General features: G+C 41.4%; 1 protein-coding gene across 1 annotated transcript in view; it reads left to right on the forward strand.

Moving 5' to 3' along the window:
- Positions 1 to 27478, forward strand: part of ITPR3 (inositol 1,4,5-trisphosphate receptor type 3) — a 118458-nt gene that overhangs the window by 15276 nt on the left and 75704 nt on the right. Inside the window, 1 exon segment of the mRNA XM_048497870.1 lies at positions 17160 to 17230. Coding sequence (XP_048353827.1) covers positions 17160 to 17230 — 71 coding nt within the window.

The following is a 27478-nucleotide window of genomic DNA, read 5'->3' on the forward strand; positions in this document are numbered from 1 at the left end:
GGATGTCTCCTACTTTTCAATGGCAGTTCCTCAAATGTCTTGAAAGCACTTCTCCTAGCTCTACTTCTGTGCTTTTAACGCTAATTATCACCTCTGTGCTGATGATCTGAAACTCTGTTTTCTTCCCTTCTAATTTGTTTATTTTGTCTTTCTAATATTTATCCCTGTCTAATTTTTTTTCTGCCTGGTTGAGTTCTCATAATCCGAGGTATAATTTGAATTGCAGGTCTGAACTTGTGTGTGTGTTTCTCTTCTGTCTCCGGCTAGTGCTTCTGTTTTTCCTCCTCGTCCTCCTCGTCGTCCTCCTCAGGCACAAAGCCTTGAGCTTTTATTTGATTCTTCTCTCCCTTGTTTTCTTTTTTATTTAAGCTCTTTTCTTATGTATGTATGTGTGTATTTATTTATGTATTTTTAAGCTGTTTTCTTATTTATGAGAAATGTGTTCCACTTTAAGCTGCATCACACTACTGAGGGTCTTGGGGCTACAACCCTCCCCTGCCCCACATTCATTCCAATAAGTTTTTCTGTCAGTGTGAGTATAGGCAACAGGAACCCTATACTATTGATGGCTCTTTCAGGAACCTTTAAGTTCTGGTTGTCCAATTGTTTCTAGCCAGCAGAGAATAATCATGGAGTATCTCACATCCTGGCAGGAATGTGACACCTAAGAGGGATAGTCTTGGGGAAGCCAAATGCTGAGTTGTATCTCATAGTGGAAATGAGAGAAAGAGAAGGACTGACCCACAGGGTGATGGCAGGCAGATGAGTTACATTCCTTGGACATGAGGGGAATGTAGTCCATTTTAAGAGGCCTGTTTGAGGGAATAACTTGGAGGAAGGAACTCTTACACCTGAGCTCCATCTTAATGGCCACCATTACCACACAGAGTTAACAAAGGACAGGCAGCCTGAACAAAGACTTATGGTAATGGATGACTGATCAAAAGCTATAAACTTAAGAGGAAAACATTTATCCTAGAATAACACTCAGGATATGTCTAGAGAAGGGACAGAGGAATGTATGTGTGCCTTTACTTTGTAACCATTGCTGTCCATTGTATGTGGACATTCTGTTTTAAATAATTTTTTTTATTAGTTTCTCTTCTGGAAGTTTGATTTCCACGTGGAACACATTACTAGACTTTCTAAGGCTCATTCCGCACACGCAGAATAATGCACTTTCAAACTGCTTTCAGTGCTCTTTCAAGCTGTGCGGAATAGCAAAATCTACTTGCAAATAGTCGTGAAAGTGGTTTGAAAACGCATTATTTTGCGTGTGCGGAAGGGGCCTAAGTGTCTCGAACTCCCCATGGACCCAAACCACAATGGTGATTGCAGGTGCACAGGGCTTTCTGCCACATAAGCTTATGTAAAAACCTGCTATTTCTAACTTTTAATATTGTTAAATTATGGGGGTTGTCTCCTTCTACATCAAAGGTACTGGTTTATTCATTTATTCCTTCATTTTTTAAAATTGTCATTATTTCTGATTTGCATGTTTCTCAGTTTCACTCTCTTGATTCCACTCCTAACCCTTTTTCTCTTTAGGGTCCCCACTCACATATTGTTGGGTGGATGTTTCTCCTTTGTTATATTGTCTTCATTGGCTTCCACTTCATTATCTGAAAGTTTAAATTGATACATTTTGATTTAAATATTTTCACTTTGTCCCTTATCAACAGTCTCTTATCTCTTTTTAGCTTTTCTCTGCTGAACCTTTCCTTTTGGCTAACCATGAGTTCCTTCTAATTCACACCCCCACTCTTTCTGTCTTATTACCACTTTCTCTGGAGTTCACTGACATTTGACACCTGCAGCCTTACTTCCTTTCATCTGGTTAAATGGTGTTTGAAAGTCTGCTCTTTAAACTTTCCTCTTGGCCTCTTCTCCCTTTTGCCTTCTGTGGCTTCCATTTCCTTTGTCTGTTTTGTAAGGATCTGCTGCTACTATGCATGCAGAGAGAGCTGGAGTGCCATCCATTCTGCCTTTCTTTGCATGAATGCCAAAAGGAACTATAAACCCACATTAACTCACTCTGGAGAGCTTTCCCTTTTAGTGTGGTCATGTTCAGAGACATCCCCCTTTCCTCAAAAGCTCTGTCTTGATTAGGGGTTTAGATAATGTTGGGGGGGGACACATGAAAGCGGTTGCGGTGGGGGTGGGAGCAAGTCCCAGGTAAAGAAAGAACAGTTAGTTCTTATATCCCGCTTTTATCTTCCATAAAAAGTCTCAATCATCTTACAATCATCTTCCCTCCTCTTCCCCCAACAGGTATCTTGTAAGGTGGTGAGGCTAAGGGAGTTCTGAGAAACCTATGACTGGCCCATGGTCACTTCGCGGGCTTTAGGTATAGGAGTGGGGAATCAAACCTGGTTCTCCAGATTAGAGACTGTCACTCACAACCACTACACCATGCTGTGATGATGTGGTGTGACTGTGTCACTTCTGGGGAAAATCTGGAGGTGATGTAGTCACTGGAAGTGTACAGCAAAACCTGACAATTCCTAGAGCTACCTGCTGTCATTTCTGGGTTTTCCATGAAAGTGACACCATTATGCTCATCATGCCACTGGGGTTTATTCTATGCCCCCTGAGCAACAGGAGTTTGGGTTGTGAGATTCTGTGCCCCAGCTGGGGGTGGGTGATGGGTGGGGTGGCACTTCAACCTTTAAGTACTGTATTGGTGGTTCATCCTGTACTGTGTAAAATAGGCCTGCTTTCAACCATCCCTTCTATTCCAGTCTAGATTTATAGCATACACGCTGCTGCCCAGGCCAATGAATGTAGAAAACAACTCTGAGAAGGTATGGTGATCCTTGGACTACTGAAATATAAATGTCCCTTTTGGGTTAAATGTGTTCTGAGAAAGAACACTTTCTATATACAAATGGTTGCTTTGGGCACCAAAGACTACACCCTCTGTTTGGATAAGGTCAGATTTTTGGTATAGATATTTTGTACTGGTATTATGAAAGTATAATGACAAAACATACAAGTAAATTCACACTCCTTTCCTGTACAGACATTAAACAATGTCTAATACTTTTATCCACATTTCATAAGAAAACAGAAACAGCCTTACTCAGTTGGAATTGTGGGTCTATCTATCCTGCAGCCTTTTCTATGAGAGTTTGAGAGGAAAAATAGGGCAAAATACCACAGGGCATGTAATGGAATATTGTGGTCTTTGACAATTTGCTTGCAGCAATTGGAACTGAATTCACATACCTAATTTCAGCTATTGTTTGCCAATTGGAATGCGTAAGATTATGGTTGCATTAGAAGCATTGATGGTTCATTTCTTCTTATTACTTCACGCAATTATTTCGGAATAGAATGTTTTGAGGTGATAAATAAGTGGCTTGGCTTGGCTTTTGCTTCCCAGTTTGGTAAACTGAACTGTTATTTTCATCTGGAAAACAATTTGCATATGCATAGAGATAACTGAATATGAGGGTGGTCTCCCGCTAAGGTAGGAGATGCCTCACCAGCAACACTTAACTTCCAGCAGTGCTTACTAGGTTGTGTGTTTGTGTAAAGTACTGTCAAGGTACAGACATACTATGGTAACCCCATAGGGTTTTCAAGACAAGTGACTAGGCAGAGGTGGTTTACCTTCCTCCACAGAGTCTTCCTTGGTGGTCTCCCATCTAAGTATCAACCATGCTTAGCTTCCAAAATTTGATGAGACTGGACTACACTATACCACTGTACAGTCCTTGCTCAATAAGTAGTTGCGAGTAAGTAAAGAAAAAAATCAGCCAGTGCAATGATGTTATGCCCGGGAAACCAGGAAATGACATCACACTGATCTACGAATCGCTGGAAATTTTTTCCACCAATTCCTACTGTGGTGTGGTATCACTTCTGGGTTGCCTCTGCAAGTAATATAACACCATCATGCCAACAGGACCTCCCATGTCCCCAGCCAGTCTCTTGCCAGGTGCCAGATACTTGGTGGCAACTGTACTGTATATATAAAATATGAGGTGAACATAATAGTATTCAGCATTTATATTAAAATTTCAGTGCTCTAAATGCTTTGTACAATTTCAGTTTCAGGGGGTGTTAGGATCCAACATTGTCTCTCAGGGCTGAGCTATATGATATGACCAACATGTGTGGGGTCATGGATGTGTGACTGCACTCATGGGGAACTTAAGAAGCACTCATTCACTTGGCACTGCTAGGGAAAAGTGCAAGGGGAGGGAGCTTCTGTTTCTCTCTGACCCCTCTTTGGCCAAGGGGAAGAGCAGCTGGGGGAATTTTCACTTCTGTTCTCTGGCTCCATGTGCCATAGAAAAAACTCATGAAGCCAAAAAAAGGAGGCAAAAAGCACTCACTGTTTTCTGTTGGCAGAAGTGGAATGGAAGAGAAATGGAATTTCTTCCCCTTGCAGAACCAAGTGTTGTTGTTATATTAACTATTCTGTCGTGCCCTGCAGGCATCTCTGTGAGAAATCAAACATACAAAAGTAATATTGTGCCTTTTATTAGGACCAACCAAAATAATACAAAATGTTTAGCAAGATTTCATATTTTTTAGAACTCTTCATTGAGATTGGATGTTCTGTAGAGAATGAAAACAAATAAGAGTGGAAGGGATGGGTGGGTAGGGAGAGACATGTTTCAGAACTAGGGCTTGCCAACTTCTGGATGGGACCTGGAGTTCTGGAATTACAGTTGATCTCCAGATTACACACATTAGTTTTCTTGGAGAAAATGACCACTTTGGGGAGTGGAGCACTATGGCATTACACCTACCTGAGGTCCCTCCTCTCCCCAAGTCCTGCCCTTTCCAAGCTTCACCTCCAAAATTTCCAGGAATTTCCCAACCTGGCACTGATTCCCCTATTCAGGACGTGGCCTACCTACCACATGTCAATTTTAAGACTCTGCAAGAAGCAGACTTCTGTCTTTTCATTATGCTCTGAAAATCTTTCCTTCACTTTGTATTATAATACTGAAGCTGATCTCATTAGACCTTGGAAGCTAAGCAGGATCAGCCCCAATTATCACTTGAATGGGAGACCACCAAGGAAGTCCAGGGTCGATGTGCAGAGCCAGGTAATGGCAAACGATCTCCGAATTTCTCTTGCCTTGAAAACCTGTACAGGGTCATTGTACGTCAGCTGTGACTTCAGGGCACTTTCCACGACCATCAAACATTCAGACTGTCGGGATTCTGGAGAACTCAGTACTTTGATCCTGATAAAAGTTGTGACATGGCTTTTGGTATTCATTGCAAGGAGCCCCCATTTTCTTCTTCATTCTGTGTATGGAGCGTATTGTCCCATAATAGCATCCTCTGGATTCACCCTGCCCTTGCTTTGTCTCTGTGCCCTACAGTGCTAGATTTCTATTTCTGTGTGTTCTCTGCTGGCCCAATGCAACACCAAAGTGAAACAAAGCAGTGGCCCAGTCAGGACCTGTGCTAATTAACACTGACTGAACTTCCTCAGATTACACAGCACTAATTGCCTGATCCTAGCATCTAGATAAAGAATTATCTTTGACCTAATTACTGACAAATTCTCATTATTTGTCTGTATTTGTACTTACATTTTTATATTCTTACATCTGCTCATATCAAACACAATGTTAACTATTTCACAGTTGTGTCATTCATGCATTTGTGACTCAAGGGTAAAAGGTAAACAACATCTGATATATGAAGAATGTTTCTTCAGGTTCAAGGGAAAGGAAAAAATGAATTCTGTTTCCTGACTTTGTTGCCATATTATTTCTGGATGCCTCAAGACAGCTGCAATTTGACTGCAGTATTCTGTTCACTAAACTACCACTTTATACCTATACAATAGAATCAGGAACCTACTTAGAATAAAATAATCTCTGCCACAGCTTGCCTTGCCACTTTTATACCTGTGGTGCCTGAGGCATCAGAATTTGGGGAAGATAAGGTTTTTAGCAGGATATAAGAGACTTGGATAACTCCTGGTTTACTAACAGGTATGCAGAGAACTTTATAGCTAGTGTGTGTGTGTGTTACATGCTGTTAAGTTGCTTTAGAATCAGGGTGACCCCAAGAAATGTCCTTCAGCACTTTTTAGGAGTATCTTAAACACTTTTAAAGCAAGTTAAGTGATGTGCTTATGTCAATAAAATCTTCTGAAATGAATCTTGATGTTGAGTAGTTTGTTCACTCCACTGATTTGCAGTGGAAATATTATATACTGTTAATGATACAATGCAGTAAATGGAACTGAGGCTTCATAAATCTGAGGTGCATGTTTTCTGCATGGGACCATTCTATATAACTAAAGTGTTTATTATTCTAGAGCCAGGGTCTTTTTGGAGCTCTGTACCATTCATTTTTAACAACTGTATTAATTTACAGGCTAAGATTTTGAAGGCTGTCCAATTGTTTGAACTCATGGTGAATAAGTATTACACTGCACACTGAAATAGAAAACTTGCTAGAAATATTGTAAAACAGGTATCCACTCTTAACTGCATGTAAGCTCTAAACATCCACCATAGTGTAAAAAGACTCCCACCATGGCTTTTTTGGAGATGCTCAGGTGTTGGCCTCTGAGGATCTCTGTGGGCAAGGAGTTCCAACTCTCAGGAGCCCTGAGGTGTTTTTGCTGTTTGTGCTTGAAAATGTGTGGAGAACAATATTACCAAGCAACCTTAGAGGATTATGGAAGTGGGGGAGGAGGTGGCCCCTGATCTAAGTGCCAAGCACACCTTAGTCATCACCATTTTTGTCTTTGCAGAATGAGAACTGATGACTCATATTAGTGGAATTAGAAATGTCTTTGTTTCATATGCTTTTATGGTAGATTATTCCATTGTGTCAATATTATAAAGGAAAAAAATAAAACAGTGTTTGCTGTCTTCAGGATATAGGTAGTGAAAGGAGTGAAACTATCTGGCCCTACCTTTTGATTATTAAGTCACTGGGCCTACTCCAGTGAAGTGGGTGAAATGGCTGGATACACTGTTGTTTAAATCACCCTTCCAACTTGGTGAATGGCCATCCTCAGAAATTTGGAGAGTGAGGGTGGGCTGGTGATGCAGGTGACATGAATTAAATAATAGGGCTGAGTATGTATAGTTGGTATTTTAGAATCTTCCAAGCACTTTGCATTATTTTTTATGCAATTTTCTGTAATTTTTGCAAGAATGTTTTAAATTAGAGCATATTATTATTCCTGTGCTGCTGTCAAAGGGGTAAAACAAAGAAGGTGGGAGGAAAAAAAGAGTTGCAGTTCTCACTGAGATGGTAAACCTTGGTCTTGGCCAGTGGAGTAGCGCCAACGGGACCGGGGGTGTGATGCCCTGGGCGGAGGCATGGCCGGGCTGTGGAGGGGGCGTGGTGTCGCATTCTGGGGATGGGTGTCATCGCAGCAGGAGTGCAGGCCGCGTGCCCTGGACAGTTTTCCCTCGCTCCGCCTCAGGTCTTGGCTGTTCCACTGAAGACTGTGAATGGAAGCACATGGCTGAATTCTCTTTCACTTACAATTTTTCCTCCACATGCAATACCAGCTTATCCAGTAAAATATTCTTCTTGGGGCTACCCTTAGTGTTCAGAAGCTGCAGTTAGTCTAGGCGACTGGTTGGGGTCAGTTATTGGGAGCATATGTCCCACATATTGCAGTAATTACAATGGCTACTGCTCCACTTCTGAGCCCAGTTCAAGGTGTTTTGTCCATTAAAGCCTTGTATGACATGGGACTGGGTTTTCTGAAGGACCTTCTTCTCCCATATCTTCCTGCCCAGGAATTAAAATCACAAGAAGATGCCCTCCTGACTGTCCTACTAATTAATGATGCTTGTCTGGTAGGTACACAGGACTGGGTGTTTTCCATGGTGGCTTCACAATTATGGAATGACCTTGCCAGGGTGGTGCACCTAGCCCACTCATTGTTGATCTTCAAGAGGCTGTTGAAGACATTTTTGTTTAGGACTGCATTTTTATCGATTTAGCTTTTACATTTGGCAGTTCTAGTTGGATTTTTTAAATTGTGGCTCTCACTGGTTTTATAATTGTTGTTTTTGCTGTGTTTTTGTAATGTTTTATTTCTATTGTAAGCAGCCTTGATTCTGCAAGTGAGAAAGGCAAGTAATAAATATTTTAAATAAATAGTCTAGCCTCTTTGAAATCAGCAAGATATATACTTCAATATGATGAACTACATCAAGGTTTCAAGATGAATTTGCATGGCTTTGAATTTGCATGGAGTCCCAAACAGAAGCACAGTTTATATACATGCAGCTTTATTTCTTATCTCTAATACCTTTCTGTTCCAGATGGGCAATGGGCAGAAAGGAGGTAATTGAAGGACTTGGTGTGTGTATAGCCAAGGAGCCCGGGAATATAATTGATAAGGTTGCGTGGAAGTATCCTTATGCAATCCAATTACTTTCAGTTGTCTGAAGCAAAATTTTATGCTATTGTAGCTTTAAACTTAACTCAAAGATACCATTGTTTTCTTAATTTACAAAAGCTAAAGAATGTTTCATAAATGGTATCTGGACATTACAGATCTTGCTAGTTTGGTCAAAACCAGTGACATGTTTGCTAGTTCACACAAATGTGTGATGTGGAGGATTGTGTACCTCAAAAAGATCAAGCTCTCTTTCTTGATTTTTAACATTGTCCGCACTGCTGTAAAACTGTTCTCTAGCTCTGTTCAAAGTCAATGTAATCCATTATAAAACTTGTAGTGGGCAAGATAGCGCTGAGATATTGAGTAAGAAAAAGCAATAGGAACATACTTTTGGCACTGCAGACACTCTGAAGTGGCTTGCTGGATCACTCTTCAGTAACTTCACTGTATTTGTTCACTTAATGGGACATGTAAAAGAGAACAGGATTTCTTTCCAAAATGGCACTGCTATTGGATCATTTCAATCCCAGGTACATTCTGTGTTATTAATTTCAGCATATAGCCAAATTTGTGTGAGGATCTGTATGTGGCATTTTCTCATTCCCATATATAATTTTTATTTTACCTCTGGATAAAAACACCTCTTCATATTAGAAGGGTATTTTATCAGGCTGATCTTTTCCCATGCCATTACTTTCCTCCCACTTACAAAAAGCACAAAGAGAAGCATCCCATTTACTATAATTTTGGCAGTTGACACAATAATATGCGTTTTCTCTGGTAACTCTAGTCTTTCTCTCTCTAACTTTATACCTGCCTTTTACAGGTGACAACTGGCAGCAAAGCTACTAAATCCTGGAATAAACATTGATTGCAACAGCTGTCCTTTAAACAACACTTTATTCATAGAGGCTCAGCCTTTTGTATTTGGACCAAAGTTTTGTTTTTCTAACTGCTGTGAGGAGTGTTGGAGTCATGAGTTGTAGCTCTTAGGCAAGTACAACAGTTTGAATACATCCCCCCTCACTTGCTCACTCACTCTCTCACACACATTTTTAAATTGTTTTAATCCAGCTGTTTTTAATCTGATTTCTTTAAAGTTTGGCCAGTTTTTACCCCCGCTCCAGAAGATCCTCCACACCAATATACTAATTACAGGACAAATAATCTCAATTTCCAAGGAATAGAGGTTTCATGGTCTTAAAACATAATGTGACATGCTTTAATTATGCAACTTACACACGGACCCACTGATACTGAAACATTTTGAAAATGTTTTCCAAAAATTATTTCTGCTGCGTGGCATGGCCCATTGCTGTGTTCAGATTTGTGAGTTGGGGGATGTTCTGTAATGTGATGGTGACTTTGAAACGACCTGGTGAAAAAAATCATTGTTTGGTCACGGTGGGGGAGGGTGGCCACCCATGGGGGGGGCATCAAACTCAGGTTTTGCCCAGGGCTCCAGTTTGCCTAGGTACTCCTCTGATCCACGACAACCTGTGGAGATGTTGCTTTGTCAAGGTATGCTTTGTTGATACCGGACGAGTCTTGCTAAAAACACAGAATTACAATCTTTTCTTAAGCTTGTTTGCTGAATAGAAGACAAGTATACAATAGCACACTGAGAAAAATTCATATATAACAATTTGATAAAGCTGGATACTTACCTTTTTGTTCAGATGAAGCACAAAGAGACATTTCCTTGAGAACCTTATCTCATGAGACACTTGAGATTTGAAATTAAACACATGTTAATAAAACAGAACAAACTAATGAAATTTCACATAACCTACCTGGACTCAACATAAACTGCTATTGGACTTCCCCCACCTTCTTCCTTTCCCTCCCTCTTCCTTCTTTTTGTATCTTTGGCTGCTCACCTAAGACTTCTTTCACATCCCGTTTGCCTGTGTTCTTCCCCTGTCTTAGCTGTGATGTTTGTCTTTTGAGTTTTTCACTTGCTTAATAAATTTTCAAAAAATGCCCAAAGCAAATAAACAGAATATTGCTTCCTCATTGTCTCACAGAAGAGGAATTGGTGTAATAAAAGTTCAAGGACATATAAATGACATACTTGGTAATAACTTTAGATCACATTCTGACTCCACTGACATCCCTTCCCCTTTGCTTCATCTGCTCTGATGTTTGCTTCCTTGCACCTCTTATATCAGGGGTGTTGTAGCATTCCCTGCACATTGGGGTCTTAGGGTTCAAGTAGTTAGAGGGCACAAGTCCAAATTCCTACTGATGGAGCAACAGAAAGGAACACTTTCCTTAGCTTGGCTCTCTGAGTATGAGAGAAGCCCTGGAGGAGGGGGAAAAGGCTTCTGGGAATCTTCCCCATTTGTAGCAGCTCCACAGTGTTGAACTAAGAAACTTTAGTCTGTCTGTTTTCCTTGATTAAGAGTAAAGGCAAACAATGTGTTTTCTTTGGGTTTGTTCCAAAGTGCTCAGAAGCTATTGCTGGTAAGTGCCTGCATTTATTGCCCTCCTCTTAAAGTCATTTCAAAGCAGCAACAGTTCAGCTCACGAGAAAACACTGTTTGGCCCTTTGATCTATGTCAGATAGGTGAGAATATTTTCTATTAGGGTGCTTAAGGCAGTGGGCTTTTGTGCTCTGCTTTCCACATTGAAAGCTCAAGGTCATAATGCAACAGAAAACTAATGATGCATAGATTGATGAGCTGGGCTAATATGGGACATCGACTCCTCTAACTTCTTGCAATGAAAAGGTCTTCCACAAAATCATTGTGTTTTTTATTTGGGACACCCTATCTAACCTGGATGCCCACACCTATCTCCATTAGGGCGTGTTCACATGTGATTCGTAAATTAGTTTTTGCATTTCTCATGCCTCCAATTTGAATACAAAACTTGTCTTGACTAGAATGTATTTTCGATCTGAAAATGGATGCCTTCCCTTTTCTGCCCTGCATAATAACCAGGGACACACCCCTTACTGAAAGGCATTCTCAGCATCCCTTGTGAAAATGGCCTAAGAGACGAGTATCTTGTAATCCTATATTACTTCCTCTCTGGTCAGAAGTGCTGCAGCCAGAAGTGTATTTTGAATGGAAAGATTTAAAAAACTGGCAGTTTCTCCCTTCCCCAGTCACTCTTCCCTTGAGTCAGGGAGAATGATGCACATGGTGGAGCATCTTGTGTCAAGTAATGTGTCACTTGGGGAAATAAGAAACTTTTCTGTTGTTCAGACACCGAAGTTCACTGCAGAAATATCCAATGATCTATAGGGTTGCCATCTTTGGGTTGGGAAATACCTTAAGGTTTTGAACAGTGATGGGGCCTGGGAAGGCAGAGTATGGGGAGGGGCAGGACATCGATGGAGCATAATGTCATAGAATCCACCATCCAAAGCAGCCATTTTCTAGAGGAAGTGATTTCTGTTAACTGGAGATCAGGTATAATACCACAAGATCACCAGGACTTACCTGAAGATTGGCAACTCTATGGCGAAAAAGCCTTTTTGTTTTTTTCTCTGTGTCCATTAATGTTTCAAGGAAAGCTAGTGCCAAAATGAATGTGGTTACCTGAGCTAAATTTTAAAACTACTGATAAAGCAGTTAGCAGGCACTCTAAATGAAATGAGCTGATAACACTACCAGTAGCCTGAGGAACTACCCAAAGGGCTATCATGGCTCTCTGGGGACAGCCATGCACTTATTATTTTGGAATCACTAATTTAGGGTAAACGATTTTTACTGTGGGACTTTCTGATCTTCCTATTGGGCATATTGTTATTTGAATACTGATTCCAGTAAGCCTTGCTGTACATTTGAAGTCTTGGCTCCTTGATTCACTTCCCTAATTGGCAGGAGCAGGCTACCTCTTTGTTTCCTGACCTTAGGAGGAATTGGAATGGAGACAGCTAGAATGAAGTGGTTTAGCAGGTAGAGCCTGATTCACTGGAGAAGTGTGGGCCCCTAAGGTAAAAGCTGCTTCATGTTCAACATTCCCATGAACACTGGGGTGTTTTTGGAGGGGCATGACGATTCGATTGACACACCCCACATTATTGTACTCCATCTGTTAATCTATGCCTCAATCTGTTGATCTATCTCAGGCCATATAACTATGAGCTAACTCATTCATATGTACAATGCCAGGATGTTCTTCTAGCACTGCAGGTCAACCCTGATATGGTATAACTACTTGGGATCCTTATAAGAGAAATCCATCCTGGACACTTAAAGAAGCCTTAGGCAGAGGTGGGATCCAGCAGGTTCTCACAGGTTCCCGAGAGCAGGTTACTAATTATTTGTGTGTGCTGAGAGGGGGTTACTAATTGGTGATTTTGCCACATGATTTTTGCCTTAGTTACGCCCCTCCTCTCAGCAGTAGCACGCAGAACTTGAAGCAGTCTAGCAGGAGGTGCACCGGCGTGCGTGGCAGCCTGCGCCTGCGTGCATTCATTTCCTGCCCAAGGACCGGCGCAGTGGCTGCGTCCTTGCCACAGCCCCGCCCAGGAATACCCTGCCCCAAATGCCCGGCCACACCCCATCATGCCCCACCCAACCCCATTGGTGCTACGCCACAATTTGAATCCCACCACCATGGGAACCTGTTACTAAAATTTTTGGATCCCACCACTGGCCTTAGGTTGATAAAAGGGCTGTACTTTCCCTCTCATTCCATCCATTTGTAACCATCCTTCTCACTTTGGGCAACAGTGGATCTTGATCAGTTGCTTTTAAATATGTGCTGCATCTATTCAAGAAGTTATGTTCAATCAGAATAATGGTTTCAGCAGGCTGTAGTATTGACTGTCAATTATCAGGTAGAGGCAGTCTGTGAAGGGCATCCAAATGGTATATGGCATATTCTGGCTTATGCTCAAGATTTGTGGTTGTAAGCAGACAGAATCGTGGCCCATCTCTGGATTCTAGCAGATGCCATAGGTGGTACTGGTTTGTTCAATAGAGGTTTATGATCTGAAAAAAGGTAAAGTGTCTGCTGTAGAGAATATTTATTTACTCCGAAAACAAGTGCTAGCCCTTCTTATTTGTAAATAGATGGGGCAGAGACATTGATGCATAACTAGGGCTGCCAACTCTGGGTACGGAAATGTCTGGAGACTTTTTTGGGGGGGAGGAGCCTGGGGATGGAGTGGTTTGAGGAGTGGCAGGACTTCAGTAGGGTATAATGCCATAGTGTTCACCTTCCAAAAGAGCCATTTTCTCCAAGGGAGCTGATCTCTATTGTCTGGACACCAATTCTACTTATGACCACACCTGGAGGTTGCCAGTACTGTGCACAGCTGATGGGAGGTTTGATCCATCAGGTGTTTCTTGGGCTTGCATTACTCCCACTCCATATAAGGAGATGTTCAAGACAAAATAAGTTTTTATGACTATATTTATGGTATATTGGTACTACTGCTTTAAGGAAAGTGGCAGAGGCTCTTTAGAAAGGAGAGGCTCAGGTCTTGTAACCATAAATGGAAGAGAAATTAAGAGTTACTGAGGCCTAGTTGGGCCTGTCCTATTAGTTGGCTGGTTTTTCCCCTCAATAAACATAGTTATGATCACTACTGCTGGGGCAATACTCGATGAGTTTATTTTAATGGATTAGATAGACCGCAACAAACTGGCCGGACAAGCAGGGTTTTTCTCAATGAAAACTTTACTGTAAAATCAAAGAATCCCTACTAAAAAACTTTCTCTAAGCAAACCGCTCAGGGCAGGGGAGCTTGCAGGGTTCTTATAGGGTTTTCGGAGGCTACATCAAATGGGGCAGTCAAGAATACAATACAAAGCATTCAAGAACAAAGTAAAATTATTTAAAACACAACACAGAGTACACAAAAAACTGAATAAAAGCTGGTGACTTCTCGTGATACTATGCTACCAATGGGAGTTCGCAATGGTGGGAAACTTGAAGCGGGAGAAGTTCTTATCTTTGGTGCTGCTGACAGTCCTTGATAAAGATCTTGCTGAGGACTGCACCCATTGCTTGGGGCTCCAGCCACAGTTGGTTGTCGAGCTACAGTTGTTAAAAACACAAAAGCAGGGGCAGATGCAGCTTCTTGATCTTCCAGGGTGTGAAATAAAGAATCCTGCACCCTTTGGATGTGTTCATTGTTTCTTTGTGCTTGGAGATCCGGGGTTATTGTGAATATGATGAAATTATCTTCAGGAGACATTGGAGGAGGGAGGCAATCAATCTGCGAGTTTTCTGAGAACCCCAAAGGAAACCTATACAAAATCTTAACTAAAAAGAAAATCTATCTAACAGGAAGGTGTCTAACTAAATATAACAAATTAATAACAATAACAATAATTATTAATTGAGAACACTGCTCATACTGCTTTCAATATTGATCCTTCCCTCCCTAAAGACATAACAGCCCCCATAGCGCTCTCCTTCCCCCGTTTCCTTCCCTCCTTCCCCAATCACCCAACAGTCAACCCACCTTTATCTGCTCCTCTGTCTTCTGCTTTCCCTCCCTCACTCAACAAACTCTGCCTAGGAAAATTCTGATCAAGTTTCATGGTGCTAACTACTGAGGCAGGCCCACATGCATGTTAAGGAACCCTCAGGGACTTGCATTAGAATGTTGTGATTGCCTAGTAGTGGCCACTGAGGAAATCTATTTCTTAATGATACAGACACTTTTATCATGTCGAGGTTTTTAAAAACCCTCACTGTATTTTTTTTTTTAGATTTCACATTTTTCTGCTACCCTGGAATATTTTTCAGGTTTGTAGAAGGATCTGTCTTGGCAATTTACAGCTCCAGTCACCGGATTTAAGTATGCTCAGATTTGGCTGACTTCATTTTTAGAAAATAGGATGATTTACCATAATAGTTTAGTAAAGTCAGAAAGGATTTTAGTTTTTACACTGATTGTGCCTTTGTAATGGTACATACTTTCTTCTCTACTGGATGTAAATCTGTTGCATCATCTTGTGTCCAAGGTGTTGGATGACAGGATGACCTTTATGGGTCTAGCACAGGTTTATTTTATTTATTACGTATGGTTTGCTTGGATAGTTACCGGTATATGACTAACTGGCCCATTACTCATGGAATGCTTACCTTGGGACTCTTCTCTGCACAGTGGGCTTGCAGAGGGCTCTCCTTACATTTCTCTGTTTATACACTCTGGATCATCAAAATAATCAGTCTGTTCCCTCAAGGTTGAAAGATTAGTCTAAACATGATTCTGAGATTTCAGCACATAATATTTTTTAAAGAGTTTGATATTAGTTGTCTATTTTAGAACGTCTTCTCGGATGACAATCATATGTTCAAATCTAGTTCTACTACTGCAAGATACAGGTGGCTTTTATTTAGGTGTTAGCTATACATTTCCTATCGTTTGTCCTGGATGAATTCATAATGGAAGAGTATAGAAAATGCAACCTCACAAAGGTTCATTATAGGTCCTGCTGGAATTTCAACAGTGATTTCTACTTATCACTGTGATTGACATTTCTACACAGTACCAAGAGGACTTGTTACAGGGCATCAAAAAATTCTATGTTAACACCTAGAAAATTGAAAGTTTTCAGCTGTTGCAGGATTAGTGTCCAATAATTTTAACTTGTCTCTAAAAATGGAGACTAGTACTAGAAGTGTGAATTATTTGTCTATCTTTGAAAGTAGGGTTGCCAACCTCCAGGTGGCACCTGGGATTTCCTGCTATTACAATTGATTTCCAGAAAAGTAAGATTAATTCCCCTAGAGAAAATGGCTGCTCTGGAGGGAGGACGGTTCTGTTCCTCAAGCAAACTAAAATTCAGGTGCTTTGAACTTGGCCAGTACAGAGTTTAAGACCCACAGACAAATAAGTGACAGTTCAAAAATGGTTTAATAATATTGAAAGCTTAGGACTTTGACTCCTCTCATGAAGTCTATCTAAATCAGCAGTTCTCAACCTGTGGGTCGTGACCCCTTTGGGGGCCGAACGACCCTTTCACAGGGGTCGCCTAAGACTCTCTGCAGACATCAGTGTTCTCCATCTGTAAAATGGATAAATGTTAGGGTTGGGGGTCACCACAACATGAGGAACTGTATTAAAGGGTTGTGGCATTAGGAAGGTTGAGAACCACTGATCTAAATAAAGAATACTTGCAATGCTGGAAACCTTTGGAGATGGTTTGAAGAATTTGAAGTCATTAACTCCTTCCTTAACTGCTTCTAAGGAAGTCTGTGCTGCTTGCTTCTTCTTCTGAGTTTTCCCAGTGTCCTTTGCTTGGACTCTATTTCCTCGCAACACTGTTGAAACTGGATTACTTAAAATATTGTGGATCTTTTACACCCTAAACGTCTGAGATATTGCTGTCTCCAGCCTTCTCCAGACACCTGAACTAAAGACAAAACTGTAAAGCAGGAACTGCTAACTAATGAGAATGCTATAATGCTTTGCCTCTGTAGGGCTTCCAAAAGGGACAGGGTCTAACTAAGGTTCCCTCCCATGGCAAACTCTACAAAAAAACCCTAAGTCCATTCTAACTAAGTGTACAACTGAGGTTTAAATAAAGAAAATAATGAGGGCGTCTCTGGGGACTGTATGGCCTTATAACATGCTGATGTCATTCTCTTGCCAAACCCTGACTCTCCCCAGATTCCACCCCACAAATCACCAGGTATTTCCCAACTCAGAGCTGGGAACCCTCCTTGAAAAATACAAAACAGAAAGACAGTTGTACATCTTCTGGAATATAATGCTAGTTGAAATGGACAGGAGACAAAGAACCAAAAGGATTTTCATGTGAGGTCACTGAAATTTGCAGGCCAAAATAAAATATTACAGTTGAATGTGTGCTTGTTTGTTTTGCAGGCTAGTGGATGATCGTTGTGTGGTGGAACCTGCTGCTGGTGATCTAGATAATCCACCCAAGAAATTTAGAGGTAAGAGATCAAACAATAACATCAACTTCCTTGGTGAACAAGTTACTATTTTAAGTTCCTTAGTACGTAGTGCATCTTTGTCTAGCCAACAGGTTGCAGTTTATTTTAGCAGTGACATCTCCATCATGGTTGGAAATCCACTACCAATTATTCTAGTTTGAGTGTGCTGTCAGAAAGAGGCTGTGTGTTGAACTGAAACCCTTTTTCTGCCTGAATTGGTGAACTAAATATGAAACAAGACAAGTCAGGCAGCTATTTATCAGTTTGACATGTTCATCCTGTCTTCGAGGATGTAAATAAAATCTGGTAGTTCTTTATTTTAGGCCTTAATAGATTTTCTTCAACTTCACCACTCCAAAATTTAGTCGCCAGACTTGTTTTTCAGCCTTCAGCGTTTTTACTGTACTTACTAATTACTATACTTCACTTACTGTTCTTATACCTATTAGTTACTACCAGTGATGGCAAACCTTTTTGAGACCAAGTGCCCAAATTGCAACCCAAAACCCACTTATTTATCGCAAAGCGCCAACCCGGCAATTTAACTTGAATACTGAGGTTTTAGTTTGGGAAAAACGGTTGGCTCCGAGGCGAGCGTTACTCAGGAGTAAACTTGATGGTAGTCGGTGGCTTTGCTTTGAAGCAACCGTGCAACTCTTCCAATGAGTGAATCATGACCCTAGGAGGGTTTACTCAGAAGCAAGCCCCATTGCCAGCAACCGAGCTTACTTCCAGGTAAAGGATTGCGCTTTAGTTCTTCGCATGAAAATCAGTGGGGTTTAACAGCGCTTAACAGGGTTACCTACACTGCTTCCCCCAAACTAGGTCTTAGGTTTAATGCTAGATGTGTGTGTGTGTGGGGGGGGGGACTCTGCACGTGCCCACAGAGAGGGCTCTGAGTGCCACCTCTGGCACCCGTGCCATAGGTTCGCCACCACTGTACTATACTCACTAATTATTAATACTATGTAACCTAATCTTCCTCAGAGTTTCTTGTCATTTTTAAAGCTATAATGAAAATGTTGTAGTATATGAAGAAATAATGGGCTAGTCCTGGTTGTCATCAGAGCTAGCCTCTATCCCTTACCTAAATACTTTGAATTTCTACTGAGAATATTAGATGCCACAATGAAATTTCTAAGTGCCATGGCATTCTGGATTTGTCAAGCCCTGCTTTATTTTATTCACATTTATTCAGTCCCATCAACAACCACAGAGTATACCAGGCCTAATTTTATTTTAGAACTTTAAGTGAAGCTGCTTGTGACTGCAGAAGATGAAATTTTGTTGTCACTCTTTTTTACATTGGTGTATCAAATGGAAAGTGAAGGAGAGAGTGAACAAATTGTGACAGCAGTCTTGCTTCCTGTCTCAAATTGATCAGGGTTCAGAGCAACAACTCATAAACTAGTACAGCTTCCACAGAAGATGTTTCTGTTTGAGGTCATTAGGTGCTGTGCCAAATGTGCTACACTTTAGAGGGCCCTTGTCTGTAAATGGATTCTCTTCCATGGCTCCCTGTATGGCACTGTATAGTACCCTACTCAGAGACGTATCTAGGAAAAATGTAGCCTGCAAAATCTTGAGTTTTCCGTTTCGCCCAGCCCGTGTGGGCAGTTGCGCTCTCCCACCACAACCAAACAATATTTTTTTGCACCAGGTCTTGAAGTCAGTGTATGGGCCCAGGGGGAAGGAGGAGGGGTGTGGGGGTGATTTCCCCCCCCCCATAACTAAATGGCCTCAGCCCAGGGACATTTTGACCCCATATGTCCCCTGGGCCCCTGATCCTACTTCTCTCCAAGTTGCAGCCTAAGTTGAATTGTAGACTAGAGCTGGCAAATGCAAGCTATAAGATAAGTCAGGGAGGGGTCTCTGGTAGGAAGCCCTACAGGTCATAGCACAATTAGCATGATAGCAGTGTAAGAGATGTAGAAGTGCCCTGTTAGGCAAGCGGCTGGCTATGACACCTTCTTAAGAAAGGATGCTCTGCTCCCCTCTCTGCCCATACATGACACAGCAGAGAAATCTGCTCAATGAAGTACGTAATTAGGAAATTGAATTAATTATTTGATTCCTATTACATATTTGATTGTCTCTGACAATGTTATCAGTGTAATCCTAATCTAAATTCCATCCATGGAAAATTAGAAGAATGTAACTCTGTTTAGGATTGCAGTGCAAATCAGTAAGATTTTTTTCACTGACTAGATTATTTGACATGTCTAATTTATACATTGACACTATTAAATAATTAATTGAAAGAAAATCAAGTGAAAAACATTTTTAAAGGAAACTTGAAACTTGCTCATTGTAGGCATTTAGATTAACAATGATGTGATCCTTAATCCTTGTACTTGTTTTTAAAGTGCTATCCCTTGAATCAAAAGAACAAATCTTATCCTTGGTAAAATTATTTGACACATCCCTTGGTTAAATATGCCTTTTCTGCACAACACAAATAAAACGACTTGGAGACATTTTAAAAAGAACTGGTTTCCTTTTTTTTTTTGGTTCAGATAGCGCGGAAAAATAAAGCAATGAAAACAGGTCTTTCCCCTGCCATTTTCTGCCACTTCAGAGATTCTCCATGCTGCCCACCATTTGCTGAAAGGTTTCCCAGGCTGTTTCTTCTGTTGCATCGCAGCTAGCCACGCTTTCATCTTGTAAAGTTCATTAATAAACTGGTTCTGGTGGTTTTCCGGGCTGTGTGGCCGTGGTCTGGTGGATTTTGTTCCTAATGTTTCGCAAAATCCACCAGACCACAGTCACACAGCCCGGAAAACCCACCAGAACCAGTTGAATCCGGCCGTGAAAGACTTCGACGATACATGAATAAACTTAGTTTTCCCTGCCGATGATGTGCACGTATCATTTTTTTCTCATTTTTTTGTTTTCAATGACATTTGAAAAAAAAAATGGAAAAAGTTGCCATCTAGTCACTATTTCATCTTGTAAATGTCATTGAAAACAAAAAATGGGTAAAATTTTAAATGTGTGTCATCAGCAGGGAAAACTAAGTTTATTCATGTACTTTACAAGGTAAATAAGTGGCCATCTGTGACGTAGCCAGAAGAAACAGCAAATGGCGGGTGGCATGGAGGATCCCTGAAACAGCAGAAAATGGCAAGCCCAAGCTGTGGAGAAACGGAAAGTAAGGCCTTTTCCGCATGGGCCAATAACAGCGGCCTAGGGACGGCAAAAACGCTGTCCCTAGGGAGCTGTTCACATGGGGGATGCAGCTGCATCGCAGCTGTGCCGCCCTCACTGTTTCCAAACCTCGCACCCCGATCGAGGTTTTTGGGAAACAACGGCTTCCAACCGCTGCCATGCAAATGACAGCAGCTGGAAGGCGCCATTCCCCCCCCTTTTCCAAACGCCTTACTGTGTCCTCCGGTCTCCGGCGCGTCGCACAAGCCAGGACACACGCCCCTCTGCCCTGCAACTTCCAAGCTGTCGCGCAGGGCAGGGGGGGGCATGTCCCCTGGCCTGTGCGATGCGCCGGAGGCCGGAGGACACAGTAAGGCATTTGGGGGACGGCGCAGCCTGTGCGGAGGCTCCGCCATCTTCCCCACCGCAACTGGGACCGCGTTGGATGCGGCAATGGTCCTCGGGGGTCGCTTGGATTACCACCGGCATCATAATAATGGGTAACGCTGCGATAACCCCCAGCGATAACCATCGCGGAAAGCGGGCCTAAGAGTTTTAAACTTGGTGGGAAAAATAAATGTTTCCTGATCTTCGCATAGCAAGCAGGAAACATGTTCAACCTGTCTTGGAGAGAAAAGATATCTAGTTTCGCATTTTCAACCCCCTTCTCCCAAGACTGAGCAGAAATAAAACGTCCTGCAGATTTCTTGGGGGAAAAGCTGTGTGAACTTCGTCCCCCAAAGGCTTCTTTTAATGCCTCTTTAATGCTTCTTTTAACACTCTTGTTTAACATTTTATTTGTGTTGTGCAAAAAAGGCCTTAGAGTTGGTAGAATAGTAAAAGAACAGAGCCAGGACTGATGGGACACCCAAGTTAAATAGCTGTTCTAGCCAAGCTTCATAAATTACAGAACTGGATTTTAGTCTTTGCCATGGAAATTCTGCTACCTTAATAGCAACAGTGAGAAAGATGGACTGTAAATAAATAAAACAAGAGTTATCTCTTACATTGTATGTCATTGACCATTAAATCACGAACTTGGTGGGAAACTGTGGACCAGTTGGAGAATGCAAAGCTGGGCAGTTGAAACTATGGCTCATTCCGCACATGCAGAATAATGCACTTTCAAACTGCTTTCAGTGCAGAATTGCAAAATCCACTTGCAAACAGTTGTGAAAATGGTTTGAAAACGCATTATTTTGCGTGTGCGGAAGGGGCCTATGTTTAAGTTCAAGGAACATCCCACCCCTCAGCCAGGGTGTCTTTTTCATGTGATGGATGTTTCAGTTTTAACATAACTGGAAACAATGACACAAGTGACTAAAAACATAGTGGAGTGCCTACTTTGGGATTAAATGCAAACTTTGGGTCCTTGTGTCCCATCTGACTTTTCCTCCATCTTGATACTTTTGACAGCTATTGTTGATTTTTGTGTGTGCAAATATTTAGGACTGTCTTGCCCAAGCTTAATTAGGGCAGGGCTGGAAGGTGCAGCACCACCCCCTGGACATGTGCAGTGACGGTGTTACAGTCCAGGAAGATCGGACTAGCAGCTTCCTTCTTTTTTCTCTGGAAACAGCAGTGTTGGTTTGTCTATGAAAATGGGCAAAGCGAAGAGAAGGATGGAGATTAAATAACCCTTTGATGATGCAGACAGGGTTTAGGGAAATGCATTAAATCTGAGTCACTCCTGTCTGACACATTCTCAGCCCTCTCTTCTGTTACTCAACTTTTGTTAACTGTTTCCCTTTTGTGGTTAGAGTTACCGATTCTTAAATTTTGTCTCTGTGTGCAGCTGCCTTATGTCCTGATCCAAAGGGAAAAGGTGATGAGTCAATGAAGGGGTAGGGCAACTCTTAGCCTGGGAAATAGGATGCAGCAGCCAAAGCAGCCTCACAAACCATTATTATGACTTTCTTTTCTAAATCCATCCCATTTTCCACCGCTTTCTTGTCCAAAACTGACAACTCTGTGATGTCTCATGTATTGATGCCACTCTCTCCTATTGGTTCTCTGACTTTTCTTGTCACAAGGCTCCCTTGGTATGAGTCACCTTCTAAACCATTCGAGGTGGACTTCTCTTGTGTCACAGTGCAAGGGGGAAACAACAGTGCAAGAGAGTGGAGAATACCTTTATAATGTGCCAGTTCCTTCCCAAATCTTGCTCCTTTGACAGAAATCACAGGTAAAAATGCAACAAGAAGCCCTGCAATCGTCTCTCTTCTGTGGAGTTCCATTCCTGTTGATATATGCAGAACTAAAGAAGAAAAAGAATGGGTCCCACCCTTATTACTGGAGCTGGCAATGAAACACTAGTGTCTCCACTATATAAATTTTGTAAGGACTCTTCTCATGACTCTCTGCAGCTTGTTAACACTTTCCAACCTTTGTTATGTTTACATGTTTCCATCTCCATGTTAAAGAAACTGCTAAATTTTAGAAGTAAGGAAACCCAAAAAGGGAGGAAAAAAAGGAAAATCTCAAGCATAACCTGATTTTTTTAAATACAAACTTTTGACCTGTTGCTCAAAAGGGAAGAAATGATGACATTCCCAGCATTTTGCACTTTCTTCAGTATTGTATAAAACTCATGGGATGGAAGTATTGTTCAGTGATTCATAGGCTGAAACATGACTGGCATGCTGTGTCCATGTCATCTCAGCTATTCTGTTTGTTGTTTTAGCAGTCCTTCTCTTGTCATAAGATTTCGTTAGTAACAACAGCTTCTGATTGCTATTGTGGTTGGGCTTAGCACCCAGGAAAATCTCACTTCGTGGAAACCTGCCCAAACTGAAATCTTGTATGTGCTTGACTTCAGCTTTTGAGGAAGTTTCTCCAAAAATAACATAGGTGGACTATAACCAGCTGTGCTCTGTTATCAACAACTCAAAGAGATGGTCAAACATGTTGATGCTGTGTTATATTAATTCCTATTACATAATTAAAAATAGAATTGATTGCTTAGAGCAGCAGTGGTGTAGGAGGTTAAGAGTTCATGTATCTAATCTGGAGGAACTGGGTTTGATTCCCAGCTCTGCCGCCTGAGCTGTGGAGGCTTATCTGGGGAATTCAGATTAGCCTGTACACTCCCACCCATGCCCGCTGGGTGACCTTGGGCTAGTCACAGCTTCTCGGAGCTCTCTCAGCCCCACCCACCTCACAGGGTGTTTGTTGTGAGGGGGGAAGGGCAAGGAGATTGTAAGCCCCTTTGAGTCTCCTGCAGGAGAGAAAGGGGGGATATAAATCCAAACTCCTCCTCCTCCTCCTCCTCCTCCTCCTCTTCTTCTTCTTCTCCTTCTCCTCCTTTTTCTCCTTCTTCTTCTTCTTTGGCATGGTCCACCAGATGTTTAGACTACTTAGGGTTTCTTCTGTCCGAGGACTGTTTTAAAAGGTCGCTGGGCCATTTTCAAAAAAGGGAGAGAAAAAAACAGAAAAACCCAGTTTCATGTTCTTCAAAGACAAAAATGTTATTTGATTGGAAATAAATAGATGGCCTGTTCTCCAAATGCCACAAGCTGGGGCTGAAGAAGATCTTTGAAGATCTTTGGGATCTTTGAAGAAGATCTACTGGGAAGTGGCATGTAGAAGGCAAGCACTAAAAGGAAATGCAGTGTGGTTGGGGCTTGAATCTAATACTAGAGTTAACTATTCTTATCTCTGCAATGAACCAATCTGATTATACAGGTAGATTGTGGACACTGCCTTCAGATCATACAATATTTCATATGGATTTCTTCTTTGCTGTTCCCACTCTGATTGACCACCAATTCCTATAAATACTTTGAGAATCATACTAATCTTTGTTTGATGGTATTCCACACTGTCCTGCATCACACAACTCCCATTCCAAAGTCCAGTCTTGTTTCTTCTGTGTTTTTCTTTTTTCTCAATTGGCTGCTGTCTGAGTCTGCCTAGCCTCAACACCCATTTCTCCCTGTTTTCCTTGATTTCATAGTCTGACAGGTTTTGGAACATGGATTTCTGTTTCTCTGTAGGTATCCTGAGTTGGACCTGGATGATGTTTTGACTGTATTTTAATTCCCCTCAGTCCCTTTTTAAACCTGACCTTCAGTGTTCACTGAGGGTGTAGTTCGCCAGCATGGTAGAACTGAGGATGCTGTTGTTATTAATGAAATTAGTTTTTAAATACTTGCATAAATCTTCAGTAAATGCTACTTAAGAAGGATGGCATATAATGTGCAAAAAATGCACAAATGACTTGAATATGGAGATCTGTTGAGGTCATAGCTGACTTATGGCGACCCCATAGGGATTTCAAGGTAACAGGCATTTGGAGGTGGTTTGCCCTTGCTTTCCTCTGTGTGGGCTGAGAGAGTTACTGTTACCACCAGGAAAATAGGAAAAATATTTTCCTGAGCCCATCGCTGAACTACACTGGCTAAGGATCAGAGCAAAGAGACCAGTGTGGTCCAGAAGCCTCCATAAGGCTTGGAAAGGACATATGTATGTGATTGTGCCAATGTTTTATATGGTTTCCTTCTTGTTTTTTATCCCTTTTAAGGTTTAATGTAAGCCCCCTCAGTGTTGGATTTATTATTTGCCCAATGTTTAGGATTATACTTTAGTTGATGTTACTGTTAATTTAGGATACTCTTGCTTATATGTATATGTGCTTGTACTGTATTGGAGGTTCCTTAAGATTTCCTCTAATGTTTAAGTTTAGAAATGTTATTTTAGATATCTGTATCTGTTGGAAAAAGCAGCAGCTTGTAGCAGCTGATATTAAGGGCCAAGGAAGCTAGCCTTGGAATTCAGTTTGGACCAACACCCGGTAGATCTCTTTAGTGAAAACAAAGACCCCTTTGGATTTACAAATTGAATCTGATGACGGCACCCCAGATATCCCAGCCATTGAAGGATGTGCCAAGATCGCCATTGGACCATTTGAACTTTCTTTTGTTGCGAGACTGAGGCGCGGGAGCCTCAGGACATAACTCAAGGAAGCAGCCCATCTGATAACCAGATACCTGGGTGCGTTAACAGCCTCACCCAGTTTTATGATTGGATACTCTTCAACCCTTTCTGCCTTATCGTAAAGTCTCACAGGAAGACGCCTGACAGCGAGATCTCAGGATCCCATTCACAAAGTTGTAATTGTACCTTTTCTTTTATGTGTTGATGTTTTCTTTATTGTTGTAAGGTAAGGGACCTGCCCCCTTACCTGCCCCTTTGCCCCCTTTGATCTGTGTGTATAAAAGTTCTTGCGCTTGACTACGAGAGCGCGATTCCCCTGCCTGAGCTGCAGCTGCCACTTTCGAATAAAATACTTTGCTTTGAAGAACACCGGCTTCCTGAGCCTCACTATGTTGCCTGAGCTGAAATCAATTAATGTTACCCGAGCAGCAGCAGTAACATTCTGAGAGAACTGTGACTGGCCGAAAGTCACCCGGTAGGCTTCCTGTGGAGAAGTGGGGAATAGACCTTGGTTCTCCAGGTTAGAGTTTATTGCCCTTAGCCACATATATACATCTTTAGATGTGGGTTTTAAGATCCACTTCGTAATTTGACAGTGGCAGTTAGAAGTAGGCTACTAAAATGTAGTTCAGCTATGAAGTTTCAGGACTTAGCCAGGCCAATAAAAGCTTATAATCAGAACTTAGCAGTTCCTGTTCCTTCTCTTTCTGTGGCTTCCCCTGAGGCTCTTTTAATAACTGGGAGCTCCATGTTCAGACATGTTAGGATAAAGCAGAGAAGGTGTTCAAATCCTGTACTTTGTCACGGAGATGACAATAAACGGTTTCGATTTTTTAATTGGGGTGTGTGTAGGTGGATATAACAGACAACATAATTGCAGATAATGTTTTTTCTGTATGTACATGCGTGTGTGCACATTAGACTCACAGCAGGTGCTGTTTGTAGTCTCTAACTAGATGAAATTCAGCAATGAGCAGGATCAATCTAAGACAGAAATCATTTTAGTAAATTGTTCATTCCTTCATTGCAGCTCTGGTTTTCAGTATTCTAGAAAGCTCCAGCTAACAACTCCTTGAATCTCTTGACATGATACATATTCCTGTAGTCATTATAGCAGAGGCAGGAGTGGAACCGACAGTGAACCAGGGGGCAGATGGTAGAAATGTGTGCTTACAACCTCCAGATGTGTAACTTAAGTGCAAAAAGCAGCTATGGGGGAGGAGGTCTATGTGGGTTGAGCCCATAGTTCTACAGTACTGTTTCCCCAGTTGGAAATCTCATCCTGTTCGCTTTAAGTCTCTGTAGAGAGAAGAAAAATAGCACAATACCAGTATCTAAATCAGACAGGAGTCCAGTGGGATTTTAAAGACAAACAAAATTTATCATAGTGCATATGCTAAATGAATTAATACTTAACACATCGGCTGAAGTGAGTTCTGACTCTTGAGAGTTTCTGCTGGAATAAATTTTGTTAGTTTTTTAAAATTAAATATTTTAAATTAATTTTATGCATATAAACACACACACAAATTATTAAAAGAACATCAAACCATTTAACCAACATGTTAAATAGACACCTATGTAAACCAATAACAAAGAGATGGATTGTAATAATATAATATAAACATGATACAAATTTAAGAGAGAACCTTCCATCTTATTTATTTTACCTAACATTCTGCTGTTCAAATAACACCCACTTGTATATGTCAAAGAAACAATTACTACTAACATATTGCTACTCATCTAGGGGTGCTTGCCTTTTTGCCCATACCAGGTCTAAGAACAGCCTGGGGATGGTGGATTTCCATACACAAAAATATTGTGAGGGAAATAAGCATTTGACTTAACAGGTACTGTGGCCTGATTCATATTGTCTCCTTCACCATTTCTGCTTTTTGCAGTTGAGTTTAATATGTTGAGATCCCTGATGTCATTAATAGTTTGGCCCTAAGAGCTCAATACACAGAAAAGGTGCCTGGCCATTTCTAGTTCTCCCAGAATTACAACTGATCTTCAGTTTCCTTGGGTAAAAAGGTGCCTCTGAAGGATGGACTCTATGACATCGCATCCCTGCTGAGCTCCTTCCTCTTTCCAAAATCTACCTTTCTTAGATTCTGATGCCAAATCTCGAGGAATTTCTCAACCTGGAATTAGCAACTCTAC

Source organism: Sphaerodactylus townsendi, linkage group LG05 (genome assembly GCF_021028975.2).
Source record: "Sphaerodactylus townsendi isolate TG3544 linkage group LG05, MPM_Stown_v2.3, whole genome shotgun sequence".
Classification (NCBI taxonomy): Eukaryota; Metazoa; Chordata; class Lepidosauria; order Squamata; family Sphaerodactylidae; genus Sphaerodactylus; species Sphaerodactylus townsendi.